Source organism: Aotus nancymaae, unplaced genomic scaffold, assembly GCF_030222135.1.
Source record: "Aotus nancymaae isolate 86718 unplaced genomic scaffold, 86718_ANA_hifiasm-v0.15.2.pri h1tg000053l, whole genome shotgun sequence".
NCBI lineage: Eukaryota > Metazoa > Chordata > Mammalia > Primates > Aotidae > Aotus > Aotus nancymaae.
Window position 1 is genome coordinate 13,920,203 of NW_026988467.1, and position 23,736 is coordinate 13,943,938.

At 51.9% G+C, this 23,736-nt stretch overlaps 1 protein-coding gene across 1 annotated transcript in view; it reads right to left on the reverse strand.

Annotated features, from left to right (window-relative positions):
- PADI2 (peptidyl arginine deiminase 2) overlaps nucleotides 1-23,736 on the reverse strand; it is a 54,834-nt gene that overhangs the window by 22,123 nt on the left and 8,975 nt on the right. Inside the window, exons 2-7 of the mRNA XM_064363354.1 lie at nucleotides 17,423-17,606; nucleotides 15,937-16,009; nucleotides 9,754-9,815; nucleotides 7,338-7,455; nucleotides 6,204-6,329; nucleotides 380-558 (exon numbers count right to left, since the gene is read on the reverse strand). Coding sequence (XP_064219424.1) covers nucleotides 380-558; nucleotides 6,204-6,329; nucleotides 7,338-7,455; nucleotides 9,754-9,815; nucleotides 15,937-16,009; nucleotides 17,423-17,606 — 742 coding nt within the window. The remainder of the gene's footprint in view (nucleotides 1-379; nucleotides 559-6,203; nucleotides 6,330-7,337; nucleotides 7,456-9,753; nucleotides 9,816-15,936; nucleotides 16,010-17,422; nucleotides 17,607-23,736) is intronic.

The window sequence follows — 23,736 nt, forward strand, 5'->3', positions numbered from 1 at the left end:
TACAAGGCATGCAGTGGTGGTCAGCCAACCCCACCCAGGTGGCTCCTTGTGCTAACCATCAGGACTCTGGGCCTTAGACCTAGGCAGGGAGCAGAGCAGGCCAGGGCACAGGCGTGGAGTGTGTCAGAAAACATTGCCCCTAGGGAATCTGTGGGGAGCAGGAGTAGCAAGGAGACTGATCCCAGGAGCATGGCTCAGAGGACCCTGGCAGCCACATGCTGGCTTTGCAGGGGGCATCAAGGTCTCCTATCCTGGACCCACCCCCTTGGTGCTTTGAGGGGTTGGAGCACAGCGTGGGCGCCTAGGAATGGCCCACTGGTAGGAGCCCCACGCTGGCCCCCAGGGGAAGCCGCCTGTGGTGGAGGTCTGGAGCCCTCACCTGGGCCATGTACTCCAGCAGGCTGACATGGATGGAGACCAGGCCTGAGAAGCCCTCATCGGGGAAGCAGAGGCCTTCCACGAAGAACAGCAGCTCCGCGGAGCCACCCGTGTACTTGACCACGTGGTAGAGCTTCCGCCGGCCCAGGATGTGGATGTAGCGTTGGCCGAAGAACGGGTCTGGAGGGAAAGGGACCAACGTCAGACCCTCGCTTGCATCAGAAAGAGGTCGGTGGGGTGGGATCACTGATGGGGACAAAAGGGCAACGTAACTTGTCCTCTAGACAGAGAGAAAAGCACAAGCAGAAATGCCACCAGAATGGCCATGGCTAGGTCATCGCCATTGTCTCAGCGCTGTGTGCTGGCTGCGTGGCGCTGCGTCAGACGGTCACCCTCTCCGGCTCTGGCTTCCCCGTCTACAAAATGAGCAAGCTCTCTCGTGAATGGCACGTAAGAAATTGCCAGCAGAGCAGTTAGTGGTGTCAGGGAAGGATGCAATTGTTTCCATTTCACAGATGAGGAAACCGATCTCAGAAAGGCGAAGTGACTTGTCCAAAGTCAGAGACCCAGTAAATAGCCGAGCTGAGCTGGGACTCAGATTCAAGTCTAATTCTGAATCCCAAGCTCTCATTCTGTTTGCAAAAATACAACATATTTTTATGAGCCCATTAGTACCCAGAATTCCCCTCCATATCATGGAAGCCAAGGCCAGTGAACGGGCTGTCCATTTTTGTGGCTGGGAGGAAAGGCAGGTCCCCCCAGTGCTCCTGCCCCACTGAAAGCTCCCACTTTGACTTGTGCTGTTCCCTCTGCCTGAAACAATTGTGCCCCTTCTTCCTTCAGGCCTTGGTTTGTGTCACTTGCAACAATCCGGCCCAGATACCCCAGAGACAAAGCCAGGGGATCTGTTTGGAGCTCCCACAGCCCCCTGCCATCTCCATCACAGCCTTTTTATTGATTGATTGATTGATGGATTGATTTGAGACAGAGTCTCACTCTGTCGCCCAAGCTGTAGTGCAGTGGTATGATCTTGGCTCACTGCAACCTCTGCCTCTGGGGTTCAAGCGATTCTCCTGCCTCAGCCTCCTAAATAGCTGGGATTACAGGCACACACCACCACTTCTGGCTAAGTTTTGTATTTTTAGCCGAGACAGGGTTTCGTTACCATCTTGGCCAGGCTGGTCTTGAACTCCTTGCCTCAAGTGATTTGCCTGCCTTGGCCTCCCAAAGGGCTGGGATTACAGGTGTGAGCCACCGCAGCTGGCCTCATCATGGCCTTTTTAAATGTAGTTGACCTGTGCGAGGGTAGGGACAGGCCCAGTGGGGCCCAGGGCTTGCCTGGCACATGGTCTTGTTTAACAAATATCTTCTGAAAGAACCGGTGGCTTTCACAACGCTCCCTGTGGGAGAGGCTAAGGGGGAGTTTTCAGGCAGATCGAGAGCACATGAATTGGGCAAGGACCTTCGGGGAGACAGAGGTGGTCTAGATGCAGCCTCTCTGTCTCAGAGCAGTGCTCAGCTGTTGATAAGATGGAGCGGATGTGGGAAGCATAACGGCAGCTATAGGTGAGATCATCTGGTTACTTGGGGTGGGGAGGGCAGAGGAGGCAGGATGGGAAGCATTTGAGCAGAGAAAGGCAGCCTTTGAGATGCCCTCGAGGGGTGGCAGAAATGGGTGTGGTGGGAGAGGAGATACTTGCATGGGTAAAGGCATGGAGAGAGGACCCTATGCAGTTCCAGAAGGAATTTCTTTATGCCCTGTAGAGCTGGAAGGGCAGAATCAGTCTCAGCTTACTGCTTTCAAAGACAATGATAATGGTTAACGATGAGGTGCTCGAGGGTTAGAACACGTAACCAGAATAGCCTGGTACAAACCAGGTACTTGATTAAAATGTGTGAAATAAGTGGATGAGCCACAAAGCCAGGGCTTGGGATGGCTCCTCCTGTGGGACAATGTGCCCAATTAGAGCCTGGTTATAAATTTCACTAAGGGTGCTTCCCTGAGTGGTTATGGCTTACAACGTCAGAGGGACCTTGCTTTAAATACTGCTCTGGCTTCACAAGCTATAAAACCTCAGGGAAATCACTAAACATCCCTGAGCCTCAGTTTACTGAGTAAACTGTTCGTGGGAGATAATGATACCCATGCTACAGGGTCACTGCAAGTCTCACAGCCTCAGTAACTTCAGTAACCTTGGTAACCATGGGTAACCATCGGTAACACTGCTTGGACTGGTATTACGAGGATGTCAAGGAGTTTTCTTTTCTTTTTTTTTTGGAGTTTTCATTGAATAGTTTCGGAACAGAAAGCAAGGAAACCATGTCCTAACTCATCCTCCCTTGGGAGGGAGGAGTCCAAGGAATGAAGTAGAAAAATTCAGATACTGCAAGTCCCAAAGAACAGAAAGTGAGGTCCTGCTCACCCAGAAATAATAGTGTGCACCCGATGGCTCTATCACTCAGTAATTCAGAGAGATAGTCATAATTCAAACATTTTCCATCAGGCGTGGTGGCTCATGCCTGTAATCCCAGCACTTTGGGAGGCTGAGGCAGGTGGATCACCTGAGGTCAGGAGTTCAAGACCAGCCTGGTCAACATGGTGAAATCCTGTCTCTACTAAATATACAAAAATTAGCTGGGCATGGCGGTAGGTGCCTGTAATCTCAGCTACTCAGGAGGCTGAGGCAGGAGAATCGCTTGAACCCGGGAATTGGAGCTTGCAGTGAGCCGAGATTGTGCCATTGTGCTCCAGACTGGGCAACAAGAGCAAAGCTTCATCTCAAAAAAAAAAAAAATTTTTTTTTCCTCCAGGCACTCGGGCCCTCCCACGCCCACAGGCCCCAGCTATACTTGAACGGATGCTCAGGGGAGAGTCAGGCCGAGAAGCCAACTTGTCCTTGCAGCAGCCTCATAGCCAAAGCTTTCCCAGGGCTCAGAGCACCTGGGGGGCTCTGCCAAGGTCTGGGGTAGGAACGGGGATCTGGCTGGGGGTGGCAGGGCAGGTGGAAGACATGTTCTAGTCCATCTGCAGGCAGCTTTCTCCCTCCTGATGTGGCCCGTAGCCTGTGATTTACAATACGTCTCTATTCTGGGCCTCTTTCTGACAGTTGGGGCCAGCTCCAGGCGGACTGCTTTCTCAGTAGGAACAATTCAGCCATTGTCCACAGGAACCTCCTTTCCCCCGTTTTCCAGCCCTGGCTGGGCGCAGACCTCACACTGAGCATGGCCAGCTCTCTCTGTAAGAACCAACAATGCTGCTCTTGAGTAGTCCTCGTGCCTTGGGCTGGGCCCGCTGATCACCGGGACCTCTCTGCCCCAGGCATTGGCCAGCACGTGGTATGGTTTGCCTTCACCTTCCCAGGTACGTTGGAAAGATTCTACTTCCCAGTGAGACTCCTTGATAGTGTGACCGGCTGTTTTGGTTTCCCTAGGACTGAGGGGTGTCCTGGCATGAGGGACCCTCAGTGCTAAAACAAGGAGAGTCCTGGGCAAACTGGATTACCATATCCTCGTGTAAAGAGGTAAGGCCCCAGTGCTTGGTATTCTGGGCAGAACATGAGGCCAAAGCAGCCACCAGGTCTTCCTAGGAGCACTGAAATCTCTGACCACCCCAATCATTATAACTAACAATCATCATAATCTCAACAAAAGCCATAATTGCCATTTCTGGAGAGCTTTCCAAAGGCCAGCTACCACACTCAGTGCCCAACACATCTTCCTCATTTGATCCTCACCCGGGACACCCGGGACAGTCGGGACTCTTGCTATTCCCATACCACATCAGAGGTGAGTACCCCAAGGCTGGGGCTGGTGAAGACACTTGCCTGGACCTGGAATTGTAGCTCCCTGACTCCAACACTCCCTATAGGGGTCCTTCGGTTTTCAACCCAGTCCCCTTCCCTTGGGGAGAGCTGGTCTGACCCTACCAGGACACCTGACATTTGCTCATCCACAGGTGTACATGGAATTTGACAAAACTCCAACATGTTTGCATGGAAGAAAAGGAGACTGTGCTACTGATCAATTATCTGTCATCCTTTGCTTGTGTGTGTGTGTGTGTGTGTGTGTGTGTAGCTCAGAGTTTTCACCCAGGAGTCAGCATTTTTGGGAAACTATCTCTTCTGGGTGGCCACTGCCTGCGTCATGGCTGCTCCCCCCAAGATGGGCAGCCCAGAGAAAGGGCTCTGGGGAACGTTCTCAAAGCCCTTTTGGTGGTAGTTCATCTTTCTCCTTGTCTGCTCAGGACCCATCTCAGATGGCCAGTGACGGGGAGGGATGAGATTATGGAACCAGACCAGAGTTCACTCCCTTTAGCAAAAGAAGAAACGTTGAGAAAATGTCCAGACATCATTATTTGCAACAGGTCTTATGTCACGACACCAAGGTCAAGGGGCCAAGGCTGCGGTCCTGACCGCATCCCTCCTGCTCCCGCTGGCGACCCCATCCTCCATGACAACTCTGGCCTGGGTGGTGTAAACATCAACATTTCCAGCCCCCTGGGCAGGGGAGCCAGCCTGACTCTGGGCACATTCCAACCTGTGTGAGGTCACTGCTTGGAGCCCAGGGTGGATTAGAAGGAGGACTGGTGTTAGGTGGCTGCTCTCCACTGCCATCCTGGCTAAATAGCTCTCTGAGGTGAGGGTTCAGGGTCCTCACTCACCTCATGGTGAGTGCCCTGGATATAGTAGGTCTGTCAAGAGGTGGGTCCAGGGCTGGGCCAGAGATCCTGCCCCCCCAGGCAGCTGGGTATGCAGAAACCCCCCCACCCCACAACCTGCCCTGTACCATGGCAAATTGCAATGCCAACTATTTTGCTGAGGTAGCTTTTTAAATACATGTGTCATTATTATGACAGTCCCTTGCTTAAAACCTGCTAATGGCATTCCATTGCACTCAGAATAAAATCCAAACCCAGTCTGCACGCTCTGGCCCCTGGCCCGTCTCCCTGACCTTGACTCCCAATACACGCCCCGCTCTGGGCTTCCGCCTGCTCCTCCCACACTCCAAACTGGTCTCCTCTATGCTTTCCACATGCTGTTCCCTCTGCTTAGAACACTCTTCCCTCAGCTCACGAGTGGCTGGTTCCTTCTTATTGTTCATTTGAGTCTCAGCTCAGATGTCACCTCCTCAGAGAGGCCTTTCAGAGGCACCCATTTAGTGGTGCCTCTGCTCTGCCATTCTCCTCACTTATTCTATTTCACTTCCCCAGTTGTGTTGATTATGTCTCTCTTGCTAGACTGGTGACTCCTTGAGGTCAGGCTGTGACTGTTGTGTTTACTGCAGAGATCTCAAAGCTGAGAACAGTGCCTGGCACCAAGGGGCTCAACACATGTTTACAGAAAGGGTGAGACAGAGCTGGCAGCTACCAGGACTAGCTCCAGGGCAGGAGCCCGTGGCCTACACAACGGGGGCCCAGGACACCTGTCACCATCAAGAGGAGCAAAGGGTCAACTCTTGGAGGTGCCCACTGCATTGTCAAGGGTCTTTGGAAGTCAGAGATGGAAGAAAATGCCTGGAGGTGGTGCCTGCCCTGCCTCAGGTGTCCTGAAGTCGACATGACTCCAGAAAAGAAGGTGCCCAAATGCCCTTCCACCCCTGATTCGTTGGGAGGTAGGGCCTCTGGGTTCTACATAGACCCACGTCACTCCAGACACACTTGAGAGGAGGAAGTCTTTCAACTTCACTTGGTAACAGCATTGCCACATTACAATCACCCAGAGACCAATCCAGGTCTTCTCCAGGCACCTGCACCTGTGGAGGCCACACCTGCTAAGGGGAGGAGGGTAGGTGGCTAGAAAGGGCTGGGCTGGGCTGGGGTCACTCACTCTCCACGTAGAACACGCCCACTTTGTCTGAGTCCGACATGGAAATGTACAGAACCATCTCGTATCCGGCGGGGAGGCGGTCAGGGCCTTTGGTCCGCAGGATCATCTGGGACATGTCCTTGAGATCTGAGGGGCAGGAGGTGAGAATGAAGAGATACTCTGCTGGAGCCTCAGCTTTCCAATGCTTTTTACTTTGATAATCAGGAAAAAATCCCCATGGATGTGTACTACAGAAACTATAGAAAAGCATAAAGAGGCCGGGTGCTGTGGCTCACACCTGTCATTCCAGGGCTTTGGGAGGAAGAGCTGGGTGGGTTGCTTAAGGCCAGGAGACAAACACCAGCCTGGGCAACATAACAAGATCCCCCCAAAAATAAAAAAAATTAGCCTGCATGGTGGCATGTGCCTGTAATCCTGGCTACTCAGGAGGCTGAGGCAGGAAGATAGCTTGAGCCCAGGAGGTTGAGGCTGTAGTGAGCTATGATCCTGCCACTGTACTCCAGCCTGGGCAGCACAACAAGACCTAGTCTCAAAAAAAGAAAAGAAAAGCATAAAAGAGAATAAAAACCAGTTGTCATCTCCAACACTGGAGATGATTAACCTTTTGGGAATTTCCTTCTGGTCTATTTTCTATGCATGTATGTAACTTAAAAGGTTCCAGACCAGCTGTGGTGGCTCACACCTGTAATCCCAGCACTTTGGGAGGCCGAGGCAGGCAGATCATCTGAGGTCAGAAGTTCGAGACCAGCCTGGCCAACATGGTGAAACCCTGTCTCTACAAAAACACAAAAATTAGCTGGGCATGATGGCACATGCCTGTAATCCCAGCTACTCAGGAGGCTGAGACAGGAGAATTGCTTGAACCTGGGAGGTGGAGGTTGCAGTGAGCTGGGATTGTGCCATTGCACTCTAGCCCAGGCAATAGAGCAAGACTCCATCTCAAAAAAAAAAAAAGATTCTAATCAAACCATGTTTACAGTTTTGCCTTTGACTTTGAGGATGAGTGGGTATTTGTGTCCACTATCCCCAGGAGGCCTGAGTCTACACCCACCTCACCCTCAGTCCAGCCCAAGACTGGGCATGAATCTTTTCACTGCTCCCATCCTGTCCCCCAAAAGCAGGGCCTGCTGCTACCTTCCCTGCTGTAGACCTTCTCATCACGGCAGTCCTCTTTGGGCAACCAGGGTGTCTCTCGGTCACAGTTCACCAGCAGGATGGCTCCCTGGCCCTCGGGGCCCCAGGTCCAGGACGCCTACAGTGGCAGGAAGAAAGGTCAGTGCCCTCTTCTCTATCCTAGTATAGACCCCATGGGGCACCAGAGAGACAGCCCCAGGATCAGAGCAAAGAGTAGCCGCCACCCACTGGGGCAGCTGTGACCTGGCAAATGTGAATCTCAAGACTGATATCCACAGAGGATCAGCATGGGCGTCAAAGACAAGTTCAATACAGGTACAGAGACAGGAAGGCTGGCTGAGGCATTTATGGGCCTCCTGTCTGGGTCAGCTGGTGTCTGGCAAGGGTGGAGGCAGGGAGGTGGAGGCTGGCCAGAGAAATGAGCAGACAGACATTCTACCAGAGGTCCCAAGGTTCCTAGGGGAGCTCGGGAGGAGGCGCCTGGATGGATGACACCCAGCTGTTTCCAGATACGCTCCGAATGCTCCAAATAGGACCTGCATGGTGCTCCACTTTCTACACTGCAGCCAGAGCGCTGCTAGAACAAACTTGGGCCAGATTGTGTCACTTCCCTGCTTTAAGCCAGGACAGGGGCTCCCTGTTGAGTTAGGATGAAGCCCCGATTCCTTGCCGCGGCCTGCAAGGCCTGGTGAAACGTGCCTTCCTCTGTATCTCATTTCCTCCACCTTGCCCCTTGTTCGCTCTGCCCTACGCATCCCGGTGCCTTTCTGCTCCCAAAAGACCCAAGCTCCTGGGCCTTTGCCCAAGCTGGTCCCTCTGCTGCTGTCCTGTCCCTTTCCACCTGGCCCACTCTACCCCTCCTTGGTTACAGCATAACCATCTCTTCTTCCTGGAGGCCTTTCTGATTCTCTAGGACAGAACAGCTTCCCCGGGTCCACACCTGGAACCATACACATCCTTTCTGGGAGGACTCAGGACAGTTGTGATGACACAGCCACCCACAACACTCCATATTTAATGTGGACCATAGGCTCCTTAAGGCCAGAGCTGTGTTTCTCTTGTTCTTTCTGCATCCCCTGGGCCTGACCCACTCCTGGAACATAAAAGATGCTCAGCAAATACTTATGGGATGAGTAAAGAAAATGCGAAAACTTCACCAGCCCAGGTTTAAAAATTCTAGCCAAGTTCAGGCTCATGGGGATTGTGTGACTTTGCCAAGACTGCAGAGGCCCTTGGGGGTGGTTGGAAGCTCTCTCCCTGGGGCTGCTGGGCCTCAGAGGCCTCTGTGGACTTCACGGTCATGTGGCTTGGCCACAGACTCAGAGAATGAGTGTGCAGGGCTGGCCCTGGTCTCAGGCAAGACCTGCTTGAGATCCTAGAAGAAAGGGGCTCCCCCACAGGGCTGAGCACCCTCCCCTGACCTGCAGAGAGTCAGGGGCAGGCTGCCAGGACCCAGGCTTCTCATCAGGCTGTGTTTATTTTACTTTATAAAGCACCCCTCTACGTAAATTTACCCCAGGCTTCAGAGTGTTATTATAAAGGTTACATATGCCCAAGGCAAAAATTTAGATGATAAGAAGGGCAGAGAAAGGAAAGCAGTTAGAAGCAACAGCCTGAATGTACACAGAGCAGGACTGATGGAGCCTAAAAACTGGGCTGAGAGAAAAGTCCAAATCAGAATGAGATGGAGAACACCGTGCTGTCGGCACAAATTAAAAATACACGCACACCAACCACACCACATGCCTCCCAAGAGACACCAGAGCAGAAAGAGACACATTCAGCCCATCAAAATGGTCCTCTGTGGGGGAACAGAATGGGAGTGGGGAACGCAAGATGAAAGAAAATAAGTAAATGAACGAAGGAACAAATGAATGAATGATGAATGAATGAATGAATGAATAAATAGAAAGAGGAGAAGGACTGTGCATGTACCAGCAGAGGGAATACTATGCCTTGAACTGAGATATTCTTTTTCTTTTTTTTGCCGTCAGTCAATAGTTAGCTACTTACAGAATGAACTGAGAATGATGAATGCAACCCTCTGTCCTGAGGGTCTGTCTCCCCCATCTCCCCAGTCTTAAAAGAAAAGGCAAAATAGGAAGAGCAAATTCCTTTGCAGTGCTTCCTCTGTAGCGAATAGCGGGCACATTTATTCTTTCTAACAGTACCATGAACTGGGCGTCCCCATCATGGGATGGGGAAACAGAGACTCAGGAGCCTGCTCCGTAGCTGTCTCTATAAGGAGCCTGGGCTTCTCTGTGGGTTCCATCATTGGTATGCTGTGTGTCTGGGAGCCTGTCTTGGGCCTCAGTCTCCTAAGCTGTGAAATGGGAATTGCCTGCTTGGTGGGAGAACCGTGGCTGCCTGTGGGATCCCCAGGTTCAGGGTGGTGACTTCCCTGATAGCTAGGTACCTTCTTTGGGTTGTTCTTCTCCACCACGCCATCCCGGTCTGCATCCACATCCAGGGAGATCTCTGGGGAAAAGAGACATGGGTGAGTTGCTGAGCCTGCAAGCTGGGGTGGGGGAGGGGCATGAGGAAGACCTGTGGGACTAGGGTGTGTCTCAGCCATTCCTTTGGTCACGGGAAAGGGAGGACCTTGCTCACGTCCTCTTATGCAACCCCCTGCCTCAACATCCCACTACCCACTGGAGACCATCAGCAGACACCGTGTGGACCTCGTAGCTTACAGCAGCAAGAGCTGCCATCGGGGAGGTCCGGGCCCTCCCACCACTTCACTGTTCTGGCTGGGGGCTGGGGAACGATCCTCGCTGAACAGATCTGGGAGCCTCAGTTCAGAGGTAAAGTCCCATGCCCAAGGTCACATAGGGACACTAGCAGAACTGGGGTACACAGTGCGGTTGGTCTGATTCATAGCACATATTTGGAAAACTTACAGGCACAGCATTCCTGAAATGCTCCCATTTCACAGGGTAGCAAACCCAGGCTCAGAGAAGTCACCTGTCAGCAAATCTGGCTGGTAATCTGGGAGATCAGTGCAGGATAAGGACCCCAGGGGACAGAAGGGCAGGGAGTAGCACCAGGGACTATCAAAGAGGCTGAGGTGCCGGGGCAGGAATAATACTGGTTTTGGCTCTGGGACCTTTGTGAACTTTCCAGCCGGTCACACCCACTGAATGCTGCCTTTCAGGGAGCTCGGCTGCCTGAAACTCCTCCCTGGGAAGGAGCTGGGCCCAGCCTCTTTAGGGAGCCGCTCTGCCCTTTTCAAGATAACAATCTCTCCCTTGTGGGCATCTTGCTCTGCAGCTGCACAGTGTTTGCCATGGCATGTTCTCTTGGCCACCCCAGGGAAGGTGTGATTACCTCCACTCCCTAACGCTACAGATGAGGAAACCCAGGCCCCCAGCAGGGAATGACCATTTAAGTTCCTAGAGAGCGCAGAGCCAGGCTCTCAGCAGGGCCTTGGACTCCAGATGCCTGCTCTCCGCTGGGTTCCCTGCAATGAACCCAGGCTGACCTCCCACCAGGCTGTTTCCAAAAGCCCGGCCCAAAGTCAGAGACCCAAGACTTGCTCCCTTAAAGGTCATTCCCAGAGGAAGTGCCCACATCCCCACCCTGGCAGCCCTTGTCTCTAGGCTGCAAGTTGACATTACATTGAGACGCCTTGTGGTGGATCCATGAAAGCCCTGGGCCATGGGCTGGGAGAGAAACTATGGTGCACTCCATACTGCTTTTTCCATTACAAACTCTTAAATTTAAACATTTGATTCATGTCATATTTGGACATAGTGTGAATCAAATCAAATCAAATAGTAACACGCTGCTTCTAAAGAAAGACAGCTGCTCCCCGTCCAGCTCTTCTCCTTGGCTGCCTGAGGCAACCTCCCTAAATACTAAATAATCATGCTTATCACGATTTCCTGATTTATTGAATTCAGACAGGTTTCATTACCTTCCTGTTATGAAATGTGGGCATTTTGCAGTGTGGCTCCCTTATCGTCCTCCTCCCAACCTCGCACAGGGCTTCATCATTCCTCTTTGTGTTTTTTTTCGAGCCAGAGTTACGCTCTTGTTGCCCAGGCTGGAGTGCAATGGCATAATCTCGGCTCACTGCAGCCTCTGCCTCTAGATTCAAGCAATTCTCCTGCCTCAGCCTTCTGAGTAGCTAGGATTACAGGCGCGTGCCTTCACGCCCAGCTAATTTTTTGTATTTTTAGTAGAGCCAGGGTTTCTCCATGTTGGTCAGGCTGGTCTTGAACACCCGACCTCAGGTGATCCACCCGCCTTGGCCTCCCAAAAGGCTGGGATTACAAGAGTGAGCCACTGCGCCCAGCCTCATAATTCCTCTCTTATGACCCATGACCTGTCTCCTAATCTACTGAAGTGACTTCTGGCTCCTTCACCCCCAGAGATCCCCCTGTAGTCATGCCCATAGGACTTCGCCTCTGCAAGGCTTCCCCCAGTGTCTGATTTAACTAGATTCCAGTGGAATGCTGCAGGTAGGAACAGAGGACAGGGCTGATGCGATCTGCCCAGAGCATTGCCTCTCAGGATGGCTCTGCCTTCCCGAGGGGGAGGAGGGAGAGGGCCACTGCTTCAGGGCCTCTGGGCTCCAGAGGACATTTCCCAGAGGCTCTGTATCCCACCTCAGCTCCCCAGAATAGCCCCAAAGTGTCAGGTGGCTCCTGGGTGTGGGGCAGATTGACGGGAAATGTCACTAGGATTGGGTTCAAGGCCGTCTGCCCTGAGAATCAAGACACTGAGGCCTCAGCTGTGACCAAGAGGCACAAGCATTTTGGAGGGTGGCCAGGGAGTGGCAGGGTGCCTAGCCTTCTTGCCTTACTAAGCAGCTTGAGGTGCTGTGGGAAGAAAGGACTCCCTCCCCCACAGCCAACCAGGGCAAGTATCCCAGGCTCTGGGGAGAAGGCCTAGGACCGAGCCCCTTAGGTTGATGTTAACATTTTTGGGGCCTGTGTGTGTGTACTGCTTCCACTGCCAGGACCTCAGATAGGGTGGGCTTATTCCTCCCTCCCCCCACCTTCCCCTTCCCTCCCCCCATCCCTCCCCCAAAAAAGGAAGCTTTGCAAATCAACCCTAACCAGTCTTGAAGGTCCTTAGGGATTAATTAGCTCAAACCCCTCATTTTATAATTTGCAAACAGTGAGTCCTAGTCGGGGTGGCTACTTGTTAAGGTCACACAGCAAGTCCTAGGCAGGATTGGGACCAAGACCCACAGCCTGATTTGCCAAAGGAACCATGAATTTGTTCCCAAATCCCAGGAGGAAGACGGGAGGGACCATAGGTTTGTTTTTCCTTTTTTTGAAACGGAGTTTTGCTCTTGTTGCCCAGGCTGGAGTGCAATGGTGCAATCTCGGCTCACCACAACCTCCGCCTCTGGGTTCAAGCAATTCTCCTGCCTCAGCCTCCTGAGTAGCTGGGACTACAGGCATGTGCCACCACGCCCGGCTCATTTTTTGTATTTTTAGTAGAGACGGTGTTTCTTCACATCGGTCAGGCTGGTCTTGAACTCCCTACCTCAGGTGCTCCCCCCACTGCCTTGGCCTCCCAAAGTGCTGGGATTACAGGTGGAAGCCACTGTGCCTGGCCTAGGACCATACGTTTCTTTAGCTTCACCCAGGCAGAGAGGAAATGTGGCTACCCCAAGAACAAGGGAGAAAAGCAGGGAGGGCATTGACCGAGCACCCACTCTGTGCTGGGTCCTTTGCACGCAGCATCCCGCTGAATCCTTGTAAACGCCACACAAGGCTGCTCTGTGAAGCTCATTTTGTAGATGAGGAAGCCAAGGCTCAGGGGGATAATGTGACTTGCCCAAGGTCACAAGGTGGCTGGAGGGGGCAGAGAAAGATCTTAGGCTTATTTCTGTCTACTCTGAGGCCAAGGCTCTTTCTCCTCAATGTGGACTCAGGATAGGACAAAGATGAGAGACTCAGGTATATTTTTGTGCCGGAGGTCAGTCCCAGCATCTCGAGATATTGGGGGTGTCCTTGCCTCCGAGGCACTGCCCCTGAGTGATTGATTACTCAGGATGAGGGGCTCAAGCGCTCCTGAGGCAGATGCCCGAGGAAAGAGAAGACTAGAGGGGGCAGACAGAACAGTGCTTCCCAAGGGAAACCAGCTTTTCACCAGGGTCTCTGTTGGAACAGAAACAGAAGTTCAGTGGGGTTAGTTTCTCTTAAAGCTTTCTTTTTGCAATTGAATGACTGTCTTTTATTCTGAGATTAGACCCTGCCTATTTTTTAGGAGTTAAAATGATGGTTAAAGTTGATAGCAAATTGTTTTTTTGTTTTTGAAACGGAATCTTGCTCTGTCGCCCAGGCTGGAATGCAGTGGCGCAATCTCAGCTCACTGCAAACTCCGCCTCCTGGGTTCAAGCAATTCTCCTGCCTCAGCCTCCTGAGTAGCTGGGACTACAGGCTTGTGCTACCACGCCTGGCTAATTTTTGTATTTTAAGTAGAGACGCAGTTTCATCATGTTGGCCAGGCTGATCTCAAATTCCTGATCTCGTGATCTGCCTACCTCAGCCCCCTAAAGTTCTGGGATTATAGGCATGAGCCCCGCGCCTGGCCGTAAACTGTTTTCTTAATGCATTTGTTTCTTTCTCTCTCTCTTTTTTTTTTTTTTGCCAAGCATCATAGTTGTTAGTCTTCTCATTTTAAGGGGGTGAGGGAGGGGACATTTGATTGGCCCATGGAATCTAAATATCTGGAACTTGTCGCAGTTTAATAAATAGTTAAGAGAGCACACCCTCAGGACCACAGAAGTATGGACTCGGTCCCTTGTCATGGGCATACGTGGCATCTTTTGGGACTCAGCCATGCTGGTACCTCTGAGCTTAGAGGAAGCCCAGCTTTGTTGTCTTCTGGTGGGGAGGAAAAGTCCAGTCCTGCCTCCTTATCGGACCTTACTTTGCCGTCTATCCTAAGTCTGTCTTGCTTTGGTGGAAGTCTTGTTAATGATGCAGTCAGCCTTCTGGGATCACCCTCATTTGACAGGTGTCAGGCCCCTGCCCTTCCTGCCCCCGTCCTCAGGTATCCCTGTCTCGGTGGGATTAGGTTTCTTCAGGGACTGTCATCTGAGACAGCCTGTGTGCTGTGTGCATGCAGGGTTCACACACGTGCCAGGGCTCAGCACAGCCCAGGGCTCTTTGGTTATCATCTGCCACCCTCACCAAGGTCATCCCGAGGTCTCCTACCCCAGGGCTGGGCACCTCCTTGGTGCAGAAAGAGGGACAGGGGACCAGGAACCAAGCCCCTTTCGGAATTAGCCAAGAATGAGAAGAGCCCTGCTGCCGAGTCTATTTCAGCCGCCGAGAGCACAGGGCTGGAGAGGGAGGGGTTGGCTTGGGAGCTGGTTGTATTTTTGGGGAGGTTCTGAGATCCCCCTGAGAATGTGGGATAACTGAAATGACTTGGCATCTCACCAACCATTTTCCGGAGATGTGGCTGCAGGCAAGTATTTGTCTGTTTTACCTTTTCTGAGCCTTGATTTTCTCATCTATAAAATGGGGATAATCATAGTGTCTATCCTTGGAATTGTTCAAAGAAGAGATTGAAATTGCAACGGTGAAACTTCGAGAGTACTGGAGCCTGGCACACTGTAGGTGCTCAGTCAATATCAGCTGTTTATCATCCTCCCCCTCCTCCTCCTCATCAAAGTGCCCAGCACAGCTCTAGACAGCGAGCAGGTCTGCAGTGAGCAGGCCACCTCATTATCCTTAAAGCGATCCGCAAGCAGTTGACTCTCAATAACCAGCAATTCCCTTCCTCTGCCGTGCGGCAGCGCTGTCAATGTTAAACCAAGGCTGGGTGAACAAAATGACCCTCTGAAATGTCCTCCTGGCTTTAACATTCTATGATTAAAAAATGAAATAAAATGCCTTGAAAGTAATGCCTCAGTTGCAGGGGGGTGGAGCGACAGAAAGTTCAGATGATCACAGCTCAGGGTCCCGTGGAGCCATGCTGGGGTCCTCTTCCCCGGCATGCAGGCCTGGCACCCCGCACAGGGCAATGCGATGCAATGCACAGAACCTGAGACAGCGGTAATCCTGGGTTCTGGACTCAACTTGCTGCCCAGTTGCGGTGTGACATTGAATGAATCCCCTAACCTCTCTGGGCCTCACCATCCTTGCAGATCAAATGAAGGGCTTGGACTAGGTGAGTTAGGGACCTGGAGGCTGCATCTCTGCACCCTCAGGGCTGAATCTGAGGAGGGCCACGGGCAGCTGGGATTGTCGAGAACAGCCGTAGGTTTTATAGACTGTGGCCATTCCCCTTGCCATGAGAGGGGTGCTCTTCTCCAGGCTGTAGGGGAGAGGCAGGGGAGGAACACACTTTCCTTTTTTCTCTTTTAGGGCCCACAGACCCTGGGCAGGGGACCTTGACATTGGGGGGAATTGCTGATGGATCAGGGAGTGCCTCTTCCTGCAGATAAGCTCCCACCCCAGTATGGAAGGACTGGGTCACATGTGACATCCCTCGCCAGGCATATGCCATTCAGAAGAAGTTCCAAGGGCCAGGTCTGGCGCACTAAGAACAGCCTAAGTGCCCTGGAGAAGGACAGCAGTGCCAGGCCCAGGGAGATGAAGGCACCGAGGCTGCAGCCACACCAACTCACCAATGGCCGTGAGGAAAAGCCCCGCCTGGTCGATGGGAATGCTCCCTTCCTCATCATAGTAGTTGACGGTGACCTTGGTAGGGAGGGAGCGCATTGGGGTAGGGAGAAAAGACAGCAGAGATCACAGATCACAATCAGGAAAACCACAAGCAACTGCTCTCCCTCACAACTCACGGCTTGTCAAGTCAACCCTCTCCAAGCATCAGAACCCTCTCCTCCAGGAAGCACTCCTGGGTTGGTGGGCAGCTTCTCTCAGGTAACTGAACTCGACTGTAGACTCCCCTCCTGTTGACTGAGTGCAGCTAGGATGCCGTCTGCCTTCCTGTGCCACTGTGTGAATTCTGCTGCCTGGGGGGCCCTCATATCTGCCATGCTACATGTCTAGTGCCCATGGAGGGGACAGAGCTGAGGCTATTTTCTTTGGACCATGTTTGGTGCCATCACTGTGACGGAGCACATGGTAAAGTTCATAATTATAGAATCCAGCAGGGAGACAGTTCTGGTCTCAGCCTCACCACTTGGGCAAATCACCCATGGGTGTTCAGCACCCCATTTTACAGATAGACCAGGGACGCTTGTGACTGTAAACTCCAATGATTCTACGGTTCAGAGCCTCCACACTTTCTATCGCTCAGCTGTCTGTAATTTTTGCCCTTTGTGAAGCCATCATTCCATGGTCTAACCCCGCACCATCCACATGGTTACCGAGCACTGGAAATGTGGCTATTCTGAACTGAGATGTGGTGTAAGTGTAAAACACACACTAATTTTAAATTTGGTATGGAAAAAGAATATCAACTACCAGCCTGGGCAATATAGTGAGACTCTGTCTCTGGAAAAAAAAAAAAAAATGCTGGCCATGATGGCAGGTGCCTGGAGTCCCAGCTACTCAGGAGGATTGCTTGAACCCAGTAGCTTGAGGTTGCAGTGAGCTATGATCACACCACTGCACTCCAGCCTGGTGTCAGAGTGAGGTCTTGTCTCTTAAAAATGAACAATTTTGTTAATATTTTTATATTGATGATATATCAAGATAATATTTTGATAGATGGTGTTAAGTAATATATATTAAGACAATTGGCCAAGCTTGGTGGCTCATGCCTATAATCCCAGCACTTTGGGAAGCTGAGGCGGGTGGATCACCTGAGGTCAGGAGTTCAAGACTAGCCTGGCCAACATGGTGAAACCCCATCTCTACTAAAAATACAAAAATTAGCTGGACATGGTGGTGTGTGCCTGTAATCCCAGCTACTCAGGAGGTTGAGGCAGGAGAATTGCTTGAACCTGGAAGGCAGAGGTTGCAGTGAGCCAAGATTGTGCCATTGCACTCCAGCCTCAAAAAAAAAAAAAGAATTAATTTCACTTGTTTCTTTTTGCCTTTTCAACGGAATTACTGCAAAACTGAAAATGACACATGGCCTACATGCGGTTTCCATGGGAAAAGCCTGCCTCTCTCCCGCATGGCTGGACTTCCAGCCTGTGGTACCTTGTCACTGCTGGCCTCGGTGCTCGCCTGGTTCATGGTGACCCGCAGGGTGGTGCTGGGCGAGAGAAGCCAGCGCTGCTTGCCATTGGTGGCCACCTCCTCCGCCTCCCCATCGCGCACCACCTCCACCTGTACTCGCTCCGAGTGCTTCAGGCTGAACGTTTGGGCCCCGGCTGGGGCCGCGCTGTGGGGAGAGACAAGAGAGGGTTAGGGGGAGCCCTGGGGTAGGTGGGATGGGGGGCTTTTAAGAGGAGACTCCTGCTCCCAGCACTTTGGGAGGTCAAAGCCCAAGATCACTTGAGCCCAGGAGTTTGAGACCAGCACAGGCAACACAGCGAGACCCTGTCTTTCCGTAAATTAAAAAATTAGCTGGGCATGCTGGTGAGTAACTGTGGTCCCAACTACTCAGGAGACTAAGGTGGGAGAATTGCTTAAGCCTGGGAGTTGGGGCCACAGAGAGCTATGATTGTGCCACTGCACTCCAACCTGAGCAACAGAGCAAGTCCCTGTCTCTTCTTTTTTTAAAATATTCTGGAGGGGCAAGGCTGCAATAGCCCTCCCAGGTTATCTGGTCTGGGAGACCCCAAAGGAACAGGCTGCATTGCAGTCACCTGGCTGTGAGGAGGACATGTGTTGAACACGGAATCTCTTGGGTCAATCTTGCACCTCCTGAGTCTGAATGTTCGAGGGTGAGGCCCGGGGATCTGAATTCCTAACAAGTTTCCTAGTGCCTCTGATGGGCGGCCAGTTTTGGGAGCCACAGGGTCCTGTGAAGGTGGAAGATGGAGGCTCAGGCAGGAAAGAATCTGCTCCGCCGGCAGAGCTGGGCCTGGAACCCCGTCTCCCTGCCCAGGGTCGCTGAGTCAAGTGTTGAGTCCTCACAGAGATGGAGCCTGGAGCCTGGGTCCTAATGGGGCAAAGGTGGGGTGTCTCTTGTTATAAAGATCCCTTCCTTCCTGCCACATCTTTCTTGGTGCCCTGACATCCCTCACTTTCTGAGTCACTTCTTGAGGTTCAGAAGTGGTTTTCCATTGCAAAAGAAATACTTTCGGAATTCTTGAAAAGCCATCAAGATTTCAGAGCAGAACAAATTGGTGTGATCTGGCTGCTGTGGACTGAAGGTTTGTGTTCAACATGTTAGCATGTTGAAGCCTTCACCCGCAGTGTCATGGTATTTGGAGATAGAGCTCCTTTTTTTTTTTCTTTTTGAGACAGACTTCCTCTGTTGCCAGGCTGGAGTGCAGTGGCGTGATCTCGGCTGGCTGCAACCTCCGACTCCCTGGTTCAAGGGATTCTCCTGCCCCAGCCTCTTGAGTAGCTGGGATTACAGGCATGTGCCACCACACCCAGCTAATTTTTGTATTTTTAGTAGAGACGGGATTTCAATATGTTGGCCAGGATGGTCTTGATCTCCTGACCTTGTGATCCAGCTGCCTCAGCCTCCCAAAGTGCTGGGATTACAGGAGTGAGCCACTGCACCCAGCCTGAGATTAGATGAGGTCATAGGGGCAGGCTTTTTTTTTTTGAGATGGAGTCTCGTTCTTTCTCCCAGGCTGGAGTGCAGTGGCACCATCTCAGCTCACGACAACCTCCGCCTCCTGGGTTCAAGTGATTCTCCTACTTCAGCATCCTGAGTAGCTGGGATTATAGGAGCATGCTACCACACCCAGCTAATTTTTGTATTTTTAGTAGAGACAGTGTTTCACCATGTTGGCCAGGCTGGTCTTGAACTGACCTCAGGTGACCCACCCACCTCAGCCTCCCAAAGTGCTGGGATTACAGGTGTGAACCACTGCACCCAGCCAAGGGCAGGCTTCTAATCAAATAGGAGAAGAAAGACGAGCGAGGAGGAGGAGGAGGAGCAAGAGAGGGAGAGACAGGTGGATAGAGAGAGATCTCTCTCCGTGGACTGAGGAAAGACCATGTGAGGACACAGTGACATGGTGGCCATCTGCAAGCCAGAAAGAGAGCCGTCACCAGAACCCACCATGCCACCCCTTTTATCTTGGACTTCCAGCCTTCAGAACTGTGAGAAGATGAATTTGTTTTTAAGCCACCCGGTCCATGGTGTTTTGTTGTTGGCTTAAGGAGAGGTGACAGGAAGGACAGGGGACTAAGGGAGGAAGGTGCCTAGGGCTGGCGGCTTTGCTAAATCCAGCCGCTGGTCTGAAGGCCCATGAGGGCTCAGAGGGACTTAGGTGGGATTCTCATGGGATTTGTGACTAAGACATATGTGTAAGCCTGTCTCAAAGGCACAGCCGCTATTTTGGGGGCCTGGAGCTGTTGGGTTCCAGGAGTTCTTAACTATGGCAGGCATCAGAATCATCAGGGGTGCTGTTTAAATATATAGGGTGTTTTCCTTTGAAGGCTGTAGATTTGTGGATTCCACCTCTGGAGAGGCTGGTGGGAATGGCAGAGGCTGAGGGTGCTGGGGCAGCTGAAGATGGAAACAGTGGCCAGGGCTGAATGACACGTGTAGGTCAGTGGCTATTAAAGCACAGAAGCAGCGGTGCTGGCAGCACCTGGGGGCTTGTCAAAACTACGGGGCCCCAACTCAGAGCATCCGATTCAGGCGGTCTGGGGTAGGGCCCAAGAATCTGCATGTCTAGCTTGCTTCCAGGAACTGTTGATGCTGCTGGTCCCAGTACCACACTCTGAGAACCGCTGGTCCGGACATTCAGCACTGCGGTCCACTGCTCAGAGCGCTGGGCTGGCCAAGGCTGTGGGCGTGAGTCTGTAGAGGCTGTCGGGCAGCGTCTGACCCAGGCCACAGACTTCACGGGCTATGGGCAAAGACTACTGATCTTGGGCTGTGGCAGGAGAGTGGGGAAGGGCTCGGCAGCCTGTGCCCAGTGCTGGGAGAGGAGCTCAGTGAAGACACCCCAAGGATGCTCTGGTTCTTGTCCTGCTTCCTTCCAAACTCCACAGCCCACCTGGGACACGGGGCTGATGTGAGACTGGATACTTCTTGGCCATGGCCTGCTGTCCCCTGTCCACATCCATCTTTTATTTTTTGAGGAGTCGTCTTGCTCTCTCACTCAGGCTGGAGTGCAGTGGCATCATCTCAGCTCACTGCAATCTCTGCCTCCTGGGATCAAGTGATTCTCCTGCCTCAGCCTCCCGAGTAGCTGGGATTACAGGTGCCCGCTACCACAATCGGCTAATTTTTATATTTTTAGCAGAGTTGGGGTTTCACCATGTTGGCCAGGCTGGTTTCGAACTCCTGACCTCAAGTGATCCACCTGCCTCAGGCCTCCCAAAGTGCTGGGATTACAGGCATAAGCCTGGCCACATCCATCATTAAGAGGGGTGCAGAGTCTGGACAAAAGTCCTGGACTGAGGGTGCATGTGCAGAGGACCTGGGTTTTAACCCAGTTTTGCCCCTGACTTGAGGGGGTCTGCACCTTCTGAATGTCCATGTGTTAGCCCCTATGCCTCAGGAGGACTGCCACCTTCCTGCCCACAGTACTTGTCTCTTACCCATCCTAGGGCTGGGGCCATTTTTGCTGAGTTGCCACGTGGTACCTGCTCTCCTTTGGGTTATAAGCCCCCTGAGGGCATGATCTGGCCTATCTCATCCTCATTCTTCAGAGCCTAGCCCAGAGCTTGGCCCATCATACACCCAGCAAAGAGGGCAGAGGTGAGTGGGACTGAAGGTGAGCCACTCACCCAGCAAAGAGGGCAGAGGTGAGTGGGACTGAAGGTGAGCCACTCCCAAGGAGAAGGGTGGGTACCCACCTCAGGTGCTTTAGGTGGTACAGGGAGGAACAATCTAGAAGACTTATGTGTTTATCAAATGCAATATCTTTTTATGGTGACTGATAAAGCCTTGACACTTATGGTAATGCCATAAAATCTCTGTTTAAAATAAAATTACTAAGAGAAATGTGAGCTGGATTAAAGAAAAGTGTTAATAGTGAGACAGGTTGAAGATGGTTTTGGCAAAAGCCTTGAGAGTCTGGGAAACTGTGGCCTCGGTCTGGGAAGCATTTCTCTCCTGCAAGTATCTGCTTTGCCCATCAATGTGCTGGGTGGCCTTGGGCCAGGGACTTTCCCTCTCTCAGTTTCATCAAGTGTTAAGTGAGAGGATGGAACCAGAGCAGAGGTGGCTGAGTCCAGAGAGTGCAGAAGAGAGGCCCTGGGCAAAGGGGTGAGGAGGAAGGCTCTAGAAAGCTGGGGATGGCTTGGTGTGGTGGCTCATGCCTATAATCCCAGCACTTTGGGAGGCTGAGGCAGATGGATCACTTGAGGTCAGGAGTTCAAGACCAGCCTGGTCAACATGGCGAAACCCTGTCTCTATTTTTAAAAAAATCTAAAAATTAGCCAAGTGTAGTCGTGTGTGCCTGCAGCCCCAGCTACTCAGGAGGCTGAGGCAGGGTAATCACTTGAACCCAGGAGGTGGAGGTTGCAGTGAGTTGAGATCACACCACTGCATTCCAGCCTGGGTGACAGAGTAAAACTTTGTCTCAAAAAAAAAAAAAAAAAAAAAAAAAGAAAAGAAAGCAAGCTTGGGATATCCTTGATGGATTCCTGCCCCCCTCACTCTGCCCGCCTTAACCAGAGCCACTACTACTTTTATTTATTTATTTATTTATTTTCTTAAATTGAGACAGAGTCTTGCTCTGTCACCCAGGTTGATGTGCAGTGGTGCGATCTCGGCTCACTGCAACTTCTGCCTCCTGGGTTCAAGTGATTCTCCCATCTCAGTCTCCCAGGTAGTGGAGGCTACAGGCGTGCACCACCATGTCTGTCTAATTTTTGTATTTTTAGTAGAGATGGGGTTTTACTATGTTGGCCAGGCTGGTCTGGAATTTCTGACCTCAAGTGATCTGCCCGCCTGGGCCTCCCAAAGTGCTGGGATTATAGGCATGAGCCACCATGCCTGGCCCTAGAAGGGCACATTTTTTAAAGCAATGGTCCTATATATTGAGCTTCTGCACACAGTTCTGTTTAGGAAAAGATGTTTTACAAGATGATCTCTTAGCACCCTGACTCAGTTACTGTAAGTGATGCTTCCTGCCCGCCTTCATTCCTCTGGGCCAGTGAGAAACCAAAGGAGGCCTCAGAGGCTCCAGAGGGTTAATGCCCAGCCCACATCGCAGCTCCAGGGCCCCACACCCTCCTATTCCCCAGCACCAACCCTGCTCTGAGCTGAGCAAACAGCTATTCTTGGAGTGGCCCTGGCGGAAGCAACAAAGGGGCCCATTGTCCCCCTGCAGATCCTGTTGGCTGCCTTCCTCCACAGAAAGAACCCTTTAGAATCCTTCTCACAGAAACCTGAGAGCCAGGGGCTGCAGGCACCTTGACTGTCCCTGGAGGCTTCGGGGAGGGGCCCAGGACAGTATTGAGGGAAACGGAGGGGGCACGGGGATGGTTGTGACCTCCTTGCTGATTAGAGAGAGGCGAAGGAAAGCGTGGATGGAGGGACAGGCTACCAATCCCTGTGGCCACGTCTCTTCTGCCTGCTGCTGAATCCCAGAACCCAGGACATGGCTATGCTCAATGTAGACTTTGGCAATAAGTGAATGAATGCACCTGCCCTTCTTGGCTTTCCAAACTGTATTACCCAAGTGACTTTTTTAAAAAAACAGAAATCAGGTTGTTTGCTTTCTTGAAAATATTCACTGGCTCCTCAGTGCCTACCTATACAAGAAAATCCAAACTCTTCATCCTGGTGTTGAACTAGGGGCATTTGGCCACTGCACCTCAGCTTGACTCTCTAGCTTCATTTTCTGCGATTCCTTCCACCGCTTCAGTGCCTGCATTGTTCCATCTCACTGTGCATTTTGGCATATGCCGTTTCTTTCACCAGCAAGACTTTCCCCTGACTTGTCTGCCTGGCAAATGTCCATCTCTCCTTGAAGACCTAACTCAATCCACTTGCCCACAGTTACTGCCTGGCCCTTTGGCAGTTCACTCCTTGAAGGCAGGGATTGTATCTTTTTGTGTTTGTTTCAGCACCTGGCCTAGTACGGGCACACCGTAAGTACCAATGTTTTTTCCAGGAGGGCTGGAGGAGGAGGGCTTATTTATATGGTTATTAATTCACTCAACATGTATTTACTGAGCACTCACAACGTGCCAGGCACAGTTCTAGGTGTTGGAGGGTACATTGGTGAAAAAGTGAACACATTCCCTGGGCCCATGGAAAAAACAGACATTTTTTTTTTTCGAGACAGTGTCTTGCTCTATCACCCAGACTGGAGTGCAGAGGCACGATCTCAGCTCAGCGCAACCTCCACCTCCTGGGTTCAAGCGATTCTCTTGCCTCAGCCTCCTGAGTAGCTGAGATTACAGGCGCCCACCACCTTGCC